Source organism: Haemaphysalis longicornis, unplaced genomic scaffold, assembly GCF_048455015.1.
Source record: "Haemaphysalis longicornis isolate Haplotype H1 unplaced genomic scaffold, Haemaphysalis longicornis Haplotype H1 scaffold_2, whole genome shotgun sequence".
NCBI classification, from domain to species: Eukaryota; Metazoa; Arthropoda; class Arachnida; order Ixodida; family Ixodidae; genus Haemaphysalis; species Haemaphysalis longicornis.
Genome location: NW_027526295.1, coordinates 231,138,903 through 231,151,697, shown reverse-complemented (window position 1 = coordinate 231,151,697; position 12,795 = coordinate 231,138,903). Strand labels below are relative to the sequence as shown.

General features: G+C 47.8%; 1 protein-coding gene across 6 annotated transcripts in view; it reads right to left on the bottom strand.

Moving 5' to 3' along the window:
• The window catches only part of Ndae1 (Na[+]-driven anion exchanger 1), a 115,411-nt gene that overhangs the window by 44,130 nt on the left and 58,486 nt on the right, over positions 1-12,795 (bottom strand). For all 6 annotated transcript variants that reach the window (XM_077699665.1, XM_077699666.1, XM_077699667.1 and 3 more), the window contains exons 2-6: positions 9,420-9,526; positions 4,060-4,206; positions 2,079-2,214; positions 1,412-1,572; positions 237-434 (exon numbers count right to left, since the gene is read on the bottom strand). In XM_077699665.1, the coding sequence (XP_077555791.1) occupies positions 237-434; positions 1,412-1,572; positions 2,079-2,214; positions 4,060-4,206; positions 9,420-9,526 (749 nt within the window). The remainder of the gene's footprint in view (positions 1-236; positions 435-1,411; positions 1,573-2,078; positions 2,215-4,059; positions 4,207-9,419; positions 9,527-12,795) is intronic.

The window sequence follows — 12,795 nt, the reverse complement described above, 5'->3', positions numbered from 1 at the left end:
CAAGTTTACGCAGACATCCGTCCGAGTCAACAGCAAACTCAAGACAGCAAATGCAGTGGAGAAAACAAATGTTTTTCCTACTTACAATGGAGATGCTACCATGACACCACCCGCAAACAGCAAATGAGCTGCCCAGATGCACAACAATGTTTGGGCCACACAACACAGCACGAGCAGTGCGGCCAAAAACGGTAGCAGCGGTGAATGCAAAGGGGGCCTTGCAGCCCGGTGCTTACTGTGGGCGCCGAACATGCTCTTGGAGGAGTTTCGGCCGATGTCGGCCAGAGACCGGATTAGAGGCAGCCGCGAGCCCTTGTCTGTGCGGTGCCGTTCGTGCTGGTGCCTGTGGCGACGAAGCAGCACCTCCTTGGTGCGCTCCAACTGTTCACCCGCCGACAGCAGACCACTGTTCACCATGTTCTCCAGGACCAGATCTGCATGACCAAATTGTCTCCTTTTACCGTGACAGATGGCGCTGCTATTTTCCAAGAGGTGGTAAAACGAGTCTTCGCGGTAGCTACCTCTGTAGGCAAGAACTGTCTGATTTTGAAATAACTCTGAACGTGTGGCGATCGAGAAATCGAACCAACAGGAGCGAGTTATCTGCGTAAAATAGATCCTTCAATCGTCCACCATGGCGTTGCAAAACCCTTTACCCTTGCTGTGCGGGGGACACCAGGGAAATGGCCAATACGACGAAAACAAGATGAAGTTTCATTTCATTGCAATGACACATGCACGCTTAAGTTCAAAGACGCTGGATGCCAACATTAAAGAAGTGCTAAGCATTGCTGTTAAATCTGTAAGCTTACTTGTTTTACTTTAAATTAAATTAAATTAAGAAGCAGAGCTAAAACTACACATGGAATCTTGAGCACAGAAGCTTTATCCGCGTCTGTACTTGCCAAGCTTAGCCACATCACAAAGAACATTTTTTTGCTGCTCTTGTCTTCATCAGCTGTCTTCTGCACCAATTGAACAACAGCACACTGTGTTAAGTTCCCAAGCATTTAAGTATACTTGAGTTCACGACCGCACAGGTAAAAATACTGTACAGATCTTCTAGCACATAGTAAGCTAAAGGCCAACTCAGCTGGCCTTTTTAATGTTATGTAAGCCGCTGAACTGTTAATTAAGCGATGTTCTGTTACAAAGTACTAGTGCAAGTTTTATCGTTTATGAATACCAAAAGCTGCAAAAGCCTGAAAACTGTTCACTGCACACCCAACACAGAAAGATGATGAGCATTTATCGTGCCTTCAACTATGTGCAGCAAAAGCTTCTTGAAAAAACGCGAGTCAAACAGTGATTCCTGTTCGGCCATAGTGGCACCATAACTGCAACTGCACGTTGGAGACAGAGACAGGGCAGGAAGGCGGAGCGGGAGTGGGGGCGGAGGCGGGCAACGCACCAGCTATATTCTCCAGACTGTTAGCCTCCATGTCGAGCATGACGGTGCCATTGAGAATAAAGCTGCGCAGCTCCATAAGCGAGTGGAGCGAGATGGTTGACACGTGCGGCTTGGACCATCGGTCACCGCCTTCTTCCACGTCCTCTTCAAACTTGATCCACCTGCAGGGAGAGAGCAGGAGTCCAGTCTTGGCAAAGTGACGCTTTGAGGCCAAAGATGCTGTATGCGTGCACAGACTATTTGCCAAGCAAATCACGAAGCAGGTGCGATGTCAGCAGGACCTAAGAACTAAAACATGCTAGACGAGTGGCACTAACCCCCCCCCACAAAACTTTAGCAGTTCCTTCAAACACTTCAGTTTTGGTACATTTGTGCTTACACCACGGTCGTCTACAGACATAAGCCAACTTGACATCACAATGTAGTGAACCTACCCTCCCTATTTTTGGGGTGCTTTGTCTGTCCAGTCTAAAAGTGCCAGATCTAGATCAATGTCCCCTTCCTCTTGCTTTCAGGAAAGTTGATGCAAGCCACATAAACGAACGGTTCACTATACTATAATGTATTCACAAGCGTAGGTCCTAAACTCGTGAAGTGCTGCCCCTGCCCGAATGGGAGCGGGCAGAGCTGCTGCTAGTGGGGCTCTCCATGGGAGAGGAGGACTGACCTGGCCGCTTCTCTCCATTCCATCTCGTCCCCTTCGGCGCAGAGAATCTCCATCTCGCTGAAGAGTGGGTGCGCCTCGTGGAGGCCATCTTCTTCCTCCCCGAGGATGAAGTGCACCCGCTCCGCAGGGGGAGTCACTGCACGACAGCAAAGCAAAGCGCACGGCAGAATGAGAACACCACTGCACTGCAGGGAGCGCACAACTACTCTGTCAAGCTGCTCCTTGTCCTCTCGCCTCCTGTTAGCATTAAGGCAGAAGCAGCAGCACTGTGGCACATGCGGCACAACTTTTATGCTTCTAACAGAGTATGCAGCATTGCTGTGTCAAAAGAGATGGGGGGTGGGGAGATGTTTTAAAATGTTCAGTGCCCCAGCATGTTGCTTCTTTATCCGTACATACACCGTGAGGAGGATCGAGTTTATCTCAGCGCCCCAAAAACTGATACCATTGCCTGGACGCTGCTCTTGCAAAATGGCTGGAACCTATTGTGGGAAGAAATGAGGAAAAAAATGGCCACCTATCTGCTCCTTTCGTTGCAAACGTTGACGAAAGACGATAGTCGACTGGCACCTCTGCCAAGTAAATAACTCCCTTTGCTTTCCCGCTCACCTCTCATGCTGTTCCTCTCCCGTCTCGTTCCTCCCAAGTTAACACACTAGAGGTTTTCTCAAGTCAATTCAAATTTACCGCGTTCCACTGCTCCACGTCGAGTGCCTCGATGCCAGCGCTGCCATACAGCGGAGGCGCATGAATGGAGGCACCCTACTACAATGTTCATAGAACCACGTTGCCCTACTCCATGAGCGTTCTAAGCCTGGAACATATCTTGTGGAACCTTTCGTTGCTGTTGCCGTTTGATTTCTCACGTCAAAAAGAGCTTAGTGTTAAAAATACACCACTCAACCTAATGAAATGCATTTAACTTTGTCTAACACTAATATCCCCCAATACAACATGAAAAAAAAAATGTTGCTGGGTCATCTCTCAGACTGACAATACATTATTCGCCATCACCATACAGAGGTTAAACGTGTACAGCATTTCCAGATCTGATAAGTCTCTTCGATTTGGCCTGCACTGTCTGCATGAGTTTAGAAATAATTCAGCACAAGTGCTGCCACTGCAGGACCGGTCCTGCACTTCTGTCGTCTGCTTCTGCACCTCGTCCCTGGGAAGTGCAGGGAAAGCCGTGAACTCATCCTGCACTCCCTGCACTGTCGGCAAATCAAAGAGAAAAGTGCAGGTGCTGCGTGCTGCACCAGAAAATCGAAGAGGCGAGTGCTGCACTACCTGCACGAGTGCAGTGAGTGTAGTCAAATCGAAGACACCTACTGATGAGTGCTTGGCGATGTTTCTGAACAGTGCTCAAAGGCTGAGCGTGAGCCATTGGATGGAAGTTTATAGACTAATTAAAACAAAGCTGGCACGGCTGTTAACTGACACCTCTACGGATTTCCTTACACCCGAGTGCTTGGAAGCACATATGACTGCACCAATAAGACGCAATATTTTGCACCAGGAAGCTTATACATCTCTGCATCACTGGCAAAATGATGGCAGAAACTACGCTTATTACTGCATTACTGAAAGACAATGATGCACAACACAGCGCAGCTATTTTGTTCTTGGAACAGCAAACGTGGAACAGTAAAACCATTTCTCAAATAGCAAAACCAAATCAGTCACGGGACTCGTGCTGCGACCTAGTGAGAGCCCACGCACGAAACGACAATAAAATACGTTCCCTTCTAAGCGACAGGCCACGTTTAACGGCCGGCTGATTGAACTAGACCACATCAAATTCATCAGCAGCGGAGCCCCCGCCAATTGCCCCGCTCAGCTCCCACTCGGGCCCAATAGAGCCCCTTGAACTCGCTGCCCTCACATAAATCATCCCCAATCTTCGCAACTGCCACTGGCGCCTATTTAGAAGCGGAGGCCAGGCGCGGCTGCTCGGGAAACTCCGCGAGCAGGCTCTTACCTGATCGGTGGTTGCCGTCGCCGGCGGCGCCGCCGTCGTCCTTGCGGGCGTGGCCGTTCTTGTGGTGATGCCGGTGGTGCCTGCGGTGGCCGCGCCGGCGGTAGCCCGGCACGTGCAGCCCCACGTACACCGTGTGAGCTCGGTGACCTGCGCCACAAAAGCGGGAGGACGCCCCTTTCAACCGCGGGATCAAAACCACGGCGCATTTCCCTCCAATCCCTTTTCTCCTCCCGAAAGATCAGGTCGACGCGTACGTCCGCATACGTGCCAAGGCCGGCCATGTGATCCGTTCGAACCACAGAACAGGGAGGAGCACCGCAGATCTACGCCAGCTTATTCTAGTAACGTTGATCTACGCAGCGGAATCTCACGTCTTGATCCAATGCACAGAACTAAGCGCCTTAAGCCTTAAGCGCGAAATTCGAAACTTGAAAACGCGAAGCTGCTTTACAAGCACGCTGCACGACTGAGCAACGGGCGTGGGCCATTTCTCATTACGAGGCTGTCCTCCCAGAACGCTGGAACGCTGATTACACCAAGCAACCACGGACGTCCGTCGGACGTCCGAAATACAGCCGAACATTTAATGCCCAGCTTGGACGGCCACTGTACATCCGTATTTGGATGTACAGTTTCTGACGTACAGCGGACATCCAGACACGGATGTGCAAGTCCGAATGACATCCGCCAATGGACGTACAAAGTTATAAAGTATCAAATACCGGCTTAAATTGAATATAAAAGCAAAAAAGACAAAGCTACTTTGCTTTTCAATTAAAAAGATTTTGTACGTCAACACCCTGACTTGTATATTATATTGCAAGTTTCATCTGCATATTTCTAAAATTAAGACTACTTTTTTTTACTTTTTTGAAGCAGCACACCGTCTCCAACGGCCATCTGTTTGAAGAAGGATATATAAGAATGAAGAACAGCTAAAGAATCATGTGAAGAAAGTTCACTGTTCATGTACGCTTGTCTGCCTGGTAGTGTGTTGGTCTCATGCACTGCAGTATTCATTGTAGGAACTTCTCGTTATGCGATTCTGGAAATTTTTACTGAACATCCAAAATACATCCGATTTCGGACGTCCGACTGGACGTACGGAAGTGTTAAATCCGGACGTCCCACGGACGTGACGTACATGGTACGTCCGTCGGCTCTAAAACGAACGTCATACTAGAGTGAACTAGAATAAAAAATTCTAGTTCACTCTAGTCATACGGACGTCCGCTAGAGCCGGAATGGACGTACGGTGGCCGGCCGACGGACGTCCGGTGGTTGCTTGGGACGCGAGGAGGAGGGAAAAAACTTTGCCGAGCACCCACCCGCGGAAAGGGTAGTCTTGCGTCAGCAAAAGAATCTGTAGTTGGCGAGGGTAAGACGTTTAGTCGTTATAACAGTGCAAATGTAGACTAGTTGTCTACATTTACTGTTACAAATGCAGGTTATATATTTGACTACATTTATACTGTTATAAGTGTTAATGTGTTACCTTAACCTAGAAGGAAAAAAGTATAGAAAATTGTAAAAATGAACTCACGAATTCATAAATTTCTATCTAATCCACCGCTCTCACGTCATTAAAATTTTAAAAGGCCCTGAAAAACACACAGGAACAAATAAAACAATCGTAAAGAGTCTAACACCCTGTTTCTGCACGAAAATACAGCGCAGTAGATGCAGGTTGTTGGTAAAGAAACAAAAATCAAATAAAAAAAAAACAACGAAACGAAAAGTCGCTTATTTCACTCGGTATAGCCCCGCGCGCGAACTAAAAACGACGGAAAGTCGCCAAGTTTGGCTACTCATACGGTCATACCTAAATCTGGCCACAAAAAACTCAAGATAAACTAACAAAACCCCGAAGGTCTTTTAATCCATGGCGCCTTCACGGGAGGAACTCAAAAAACAAACAATAAAATTAGCAAACAAAATTCCACCAAGGTTCCGGAACGTACTGTTTGTGATACAGTACAACAAGCGAATAATATCAACTACTCCTAAATATTGTTCACGGTTCCAGGTAAAAAAAATCAAAGGTATAAACGCAGGATAACTTCCATCCTCGCAATACCAAGTTCAAAGGCATCACGTTTTACAGGTATAATTACTGAAGGCGACTTTATTGGCGACTTTATTGGTGGTAAAATCGACTTTTCCACATGCGCGTATGGGCACTGGAAACGGCTGCTCTCGTTATAATGAACTAAACATCTCACTCAATTGCCCCATCTTTGGCCGATGGGGCGGAAACGAAAAACCGTGCCACAGGCAGTTAAACCACTTGGGTGCGGCATGTGTGACCGCGCGTAAATTTCTCCCCGATTTCCACATCGAGTGTTTGCAGATGTTCGAGGGTGCCTCGATGAACAAGCTCAGCGGAGAGAACTACGAAAACGCGAAAAACGTCCCGAAAACGCACCGGAGGAGAGGGAGAATGCGTTGCGTGCAAAGAAAAAGCGATAACAGCAGAGCCCAAGACGCACCGCTTTACAGAGGAGAAACACTGCACAAGATAACAGCATCCTTTCACGACATTCTTTGCCCACCTGAGTGAAATCCCAAATTCTGAATTTCGTTTCTATTCTGCTTTACCAAAAACAAAAAAAAAAAACAATCGAAGCACTTTTTGAAGATAAAGATGGTTAAAACGCGTAGTTTTTCCTATGGCATGCAACTTTAGTGAAAGTCGAAGTCCAAAATCCAAACTGCTTCAACCGTGTCGGAATAGCGAAATCTGATAGACGTCGGCTTCACAACCCGAGGCGCCCAGGTCCAATTCCGACTACGGGGACCGTTTTTTTTTTTTTTTCCTAAGGCGCTTCGCGTTTCGCCATCATCATCGTCATCATCATCATCATCTGCCCCTTGTGGAAACTCAGCGTGTAAAGTTGGCTTTCCTTCAGTGCGTTTTACTCGTACGAACGGCGCCACCAGTGATGCATAGAAAGCTCCTTTTTAATAGTAATAATTATTATTAGCTTGCACAAACAGCTCAAACCTCTCATCCGGGCCTTCTGTTAGGGCCCGCAATGCGCACCCAAAAACGGCTCTGTGCGCAACAAAACAAACAACACGACAGTGAACTAGATGCCTAGTTCACTACCAATCATGGTCGACTCATAGTATCGGTGCTACAGGAACACTTAACCGTCCAAAGAATAGCCACACACACCCAACAAATACACACGCTTGTCTCTAACAAGGATTCGTTTGAAGTGACAGAGAATGCTGGAGTTCGAAATGTTTCGAACTCTGCGGATTCTCCTAAACATTTGTGGTAGACCTGGGCGAATGATCACGTTCGGGTTAATCCATTCCAGTTTGCAGTGGTAGCAAAGAAAGACACGAAAGTGAATGATAACGTAGTTTTCAAAAGTGCGCATCAGCGTTGGCGACGTAATGCATTTTTGGTAGCGTGCCATCTTGCCGGCCTTCGCGCAGGCGCCTGCATACGCGGGCTCAATCCAGCACATCGATCTATGTGTCGGTACCCCGATTTTCCATTTTGGACTGCGCAACAACTGCCCAAGAATAGCTCCGGTTTTTATTTTTTCTTTCTGCCTCGTAGTTTCCTATTGCGAGGGCAGTCCTTGGGACTGCTCTCGGGCAGTCTTTGGGCAGTCCAACCAAAATGACAAATCGAAGAGAACTCATGAACACGCATTCACAAACGCTACCTATTGGGTATTGGATCTACTGCAACGGTGGCAAACGAGGACAGCGCTAAACAAAACGTGGCTTACGATATACGTCGCGGCCACTTCAACGTCATTTAGCGCTGCTGGGACGACTCAAAGCACAACGCCCACAAACAAGCTGATGCCGGAAAAAGTGAACAAACTTCTCTGCGGACCGACTAATACGCCCTATGATTCACGAATTAATGGAATCATCTCAACTTCCCCGTCTTGACGAAGTGACGACAGAAGCAATTTCTTCCTGCGTTCGCACAGAGAATTTCAGGAAGCACGGAAAGTCGAGCCGGGCCTACGAAAGCGAAGTAAGCAAAGCGCTCATTATAGATGAGGTCGCCGTGCGCGTCCTTCGATATTTATAGCGGCGATGGCGCGCACCTGTTTACGCAAAGGTCGGCGATTCGCGCCTTCCAGATAGCGGCGCCGGCACGCGAAGAGGATTCTTCCGGAACGGTTCCATTGAATGTAGGGACGCGGCTACCGCTGGGTGAGAATGCCAGCGGAGCGACCCGCCGCATTACGAAGACAACGGCGACAAGACTAAACTTGCAACAGCCTCCGCCATTAAGTACACCAAAGAATTCCGGGAGGCGTTCTTACGTGGCTTGGTTGCTGTCGTGAGACTTCACTGCAATACACAAAACAAATGTGAGAAAGGCCAACTTTACAAAGAGCAAGCCGCCGTACAGTGGGCTTCACTGCTGTATGATGGGCTTTTTTTTTTCTTTATAAGGTCGGCTTCACCGTTATACACAAATGCATTGCTGGAAACACCCTTCTTTCAGGGGCAGTGTAAATTGTATTGCACTAAAGTCTGAAGAAGGCCCTTTTTTTATTAAATACACGTAATACGGCCTCATCTACACTATATGGACCGCATCGTGTAAGCGTTACAGATGGACGGATGGACAGACGGCAGAAATAGTCTAAAAAAGCTTAGTGTATTAAAACTCAGCGCGTGGCGTAACAATATCGTCGGTTTAGCTCATGAGCGCATCACAAATCACATGGTATGTGGCTTTTTTATCGAGGTAATGTTGCTCTAATTTTCTTTTTCTTTTTTTTTTGGGGGGGGGGGGTTAAGTGAAGCTGAAGCCCTCGTGCGGTTCGAATGGGGATGAAATCGCAACTGGGGGTGAGGGGGGGGGGAGGGGGGGGGGGGGCGGCGACAGCGACAACGTCTTTGACGCCAATAGTACGCACCATGCAGTTGACCGCAAAACGGATGCCTGCATCATAAGATAGTCCCGCATCCCCTCATTCTATTTGTCTTCACTCCTTGCCTGCACATATTTGACCGGATTCCCAATTTCGCATAAGCTCCACGGCGACAACAGGCTCGCTAACGGCTCCTAATACTTCTTTAACCTTCTACAGGGGAAAAGGTTAACTGGCGTATTCAAGGTTGAATGGCGTATTCACTAAGGGTAACAGAATGGATCCCTAGAGAAGGCACGCGTGGCAGGGGGCGGCAGTAAGTTAGATGGGCAGATGAGATCAAGAAGTTTGTGGGGACAAATTGGTCGCAGTTAGCACAGGACCGAGATAATTGGAGATTTACGGGAGACGTCTTTGCCCTGCAGTGGGCGTAGATAGGCTGGTGATGATGACGATGGTGATAAGGGGAAAAGGTGCGAGGAGGGTGAGAAGCAGACTCACCTTCAAAGTCCTTGTCCGTGTAGCTTGGGTGCGAGGTTAGGGCACCCGGGTCCTTCGGAGCTTCGTCCTGGTTTCCCGTCTCCATCTTCTTCTGCTTCTGCCACGGTCTGCAGAAGAGGCAAACAAAATTGCTAGCTCAGACTAGGCACAAAGCAGCATATTTAACTCTCGGGGCTCTTTGGGTGTACAGGATCAGGATCTGAAATTTTTCTTCAAGCAAGTGCCGGTATCGGAAACGCTTTTTTTTTTTTTTTTTTTGCACTGTAGTCCCAATTTGCACAGCGTACCATAGATTTGCAGTAACTTTGTTAATGTTTCCATCGGAACAGCGTTATCCGAAGAAGCATCATGCGCGTGTATAAAAGGACAACAGGGGTGCTGACGCCGAATGCAAGACGGGACAAAAGCGCCCGCCCGCAATTTTTCACGGAACCGGACTGACGGTTCCTTCTGGTAGCCTGGACAAAAAGTTCTCCATGGAAATTTAAAGCCCACATCTTCCCGATCTGCTCACCCAGCGCGAACGTTTTTATTTTTGATAACAATACGATGAACGCAATTTAAATTGACGTGGCTCAAACAAGTTTAAAGATATCACACACCCGTGAAATCGGCGAAACGCTTCGCACAGAAAAAACAGAAGGAACACCTGTCCCTTTTCTCCACGAATGTGTCAAAAACAAAGGAACACTGCGCCAAAGAAAAAAAAAACTGTGCACTGAAAAAAAAACCCTCGCTTACCTACGGTGTAATGGATTAATTCCTGGCACGTAACTTTAACGATGTTAAATTCCTTAAAACAGCTTTGTTCTCTCTGCGCCCGTCCCATCCTTTGTGCGCCAGCGTTTTGTTTAGCTTTACATGATCACAATTCAATCCCCTGGTTTTGAAGCGTCTTCTTCGCTTTGCCATTGTTCGATATTTTTATTCAATACGCATTCTACAAGTCTACTCCACGGTTGACGGGATTATCAGGTTTCAAAACCTCAGTAACTTACGCGCCGCAGCAGCTATGGGGCTACGAGGCGCGTACTAGTGGAGACCACCGGGGGGATAGATATCACATGGGGGATAGACCACCAGGGGGTTTTTAACGAGTGCCGAAATATGGGCGCGTGGAATCCCCACGGATATCAAACGAAGACGACAATCACTTCTAAGCAGCGGTGGCCTATTTGCTAACAAAGAATGGAAGAAAAAAAATTGGCGCTGCCCCGCGATGAATGCAAGGGTAAGTTTGCTCAATCCAATTCAATCTCCCCAAGTTCGCAGTTCCTTCTCGCTGCCCCGCGATGAATGCAAGGGTAAGTTTGCTCAATCCAATTCAATCTCCCCAAGTTCGCAGTTCCTTCTCGCTGCCCCGCGATGAATGCAAGGGTAAGTTTGCTCAATCCAATTCAATCTCCCCAAGTTCGCAGTTCCTTCTCGCTGCCCCGCGATGAATGCAAGGGTAAGATTGCTCAATCCAATTCAATCTCCCCAAGTTCGCACTGTTCGCGCTGTACCCGTTGGGACATTTCGTTTCTATTATGCACGCATCTTTTGTTTTGCTGTTTATTTTTTATCTTCCCTCTTTTCAAATCCGCTTTTAACCAGCTTTTTTTTTTTTTTTTTCATTCGTTATTGTAAAAACACATCCAACGTATACTCTAAACAAAGTAACGCTGGTATACTCTTGGCTATGTATTCATATTTTGCCTCAAATCTGCCTGATGTTTCCCTTTCGCTGAATAACGTGTATACGTATGAGCCACGGCAACAGTTATAGTAGTTTAAAACGGCCTTGCATGTACTCCGTTTTGAAGCTTTTTTTTTTTTTTTCACCTGTTCTTTGGACGGACGGTGACATAGAGGCAGGCAGCAGAAAGACCAAAACTTTCGCGAGACCACCGTCGTTAAAATAGCGTTCACGTTCAAGCAAGCAGTGGCATTTCGCCGCGGTGGCAAACAAACGGCTTGGTTGAGATGCCGAGCATTAACGGACCGCGGTTATAAAGATTACGGCAGCACAATCCAGGACAAGGCTCGCGATAAAACAGGTGCCGACGCGAGCGGCCAAACAAGTAGGAATCCAGCCCGCCGGTTCGGAATTAGAAAATGAGTCGCCGCGGTCTCGTCACGTCGCGGGCGTTTCTCCAGAAGCAATCGTGCCAGCCGTGGCAGGCATGCGCGCGTCAAATTTTTTCCTCTTCAAACGGCGCGTGATTCTCCTACCGAGATATCCGCGACATCTCGCCACGGTCAGTGTGCCAATTCTTAAACGCGAGGAGAAAGTACCTGCGCGGTTGCAATGCGAGCACAACGTCGGCTTCGGATTCAGCGAGGACTGGCGAAACACTCCGCATATAGCAGCAGTCCAACAACACGGCCGGCCTTTCCGCTGTTGTTTACGGACAAGAATAACGAGATGCTTTGACAATCGACACATCAGCAGGCCAGCCAGCCTATACGCGCGCGAACGTGAACGCGTACTCAAAGTTATTAGCTTGCGGCGTCAATCCCGGGTGATTTGTGGGCAACGTTCCGTACGAAAGGCTGGAATGAGGGCGTCACAACGAAAGTAAATCTGGTGGCACCTTTTTCTTTTGTTTGTGTCCATCGAGGATAAACTATACACAGCAAAATGAAAATTATCAGGGAGGTTTTTTTTTTTTCCTTTCGTGAATACATCAACTAACCTCCCCAATTTTGCAGTTTCTTGAAGTACCGTTATAACGAAAAAATGAATTAAGTGAAGTGCATATTTCTGTTAATCTCTACAATCTAAAATTTCTACACCTTTTAGCTTATAGTGGCAAAAAATGTCCTGATTCACTGCCTATGCCTTCCCTAGTTTTCTTGTGTTGGCTTTTCTTCCTACAAACGTTGGCATTGTGTTACCTTGATCTGCTTGTTTAACAGCGAAGCTGTTTAGCAAATGGTAATTTTTCGTGTCCGCAGTTAAAAATACCGAGAAATTGCCGAGTGCGCGCACGCGAGCGCGAGCCTTGCGGCGACCGCCCGGGAGTTAAAAAAAAAAAAAATGTCTGCGCTCGTGTGTGCGTGCCTCGCAACGACCACCCGGCAGTAAAAATAACCAAGAAAATCCCGGGCGCTCGTGTGTGCGTGCCTCGCGTCGACCCACCAGCGTCCCCTGCGCACGTTTGTCAAGCGAAGCACACTCACTTAGGAAGATTGGCCAAGATTGGCCAAAAAAAAAATCTCCAGCGTTCGCCGTAATCGTGGCAACACTTGCTCGGAACGACAAAGACACGTCAGAGCGTACGCCCTTCCAAGGTGATGTCCAATGATTATCACTTCCAAAAAAATGAAAGAAGCTCACACTTATAGCAACAATGTTGGAGCAAAGGTCGGTGCGGCAGTGAAGAGGAAGCAA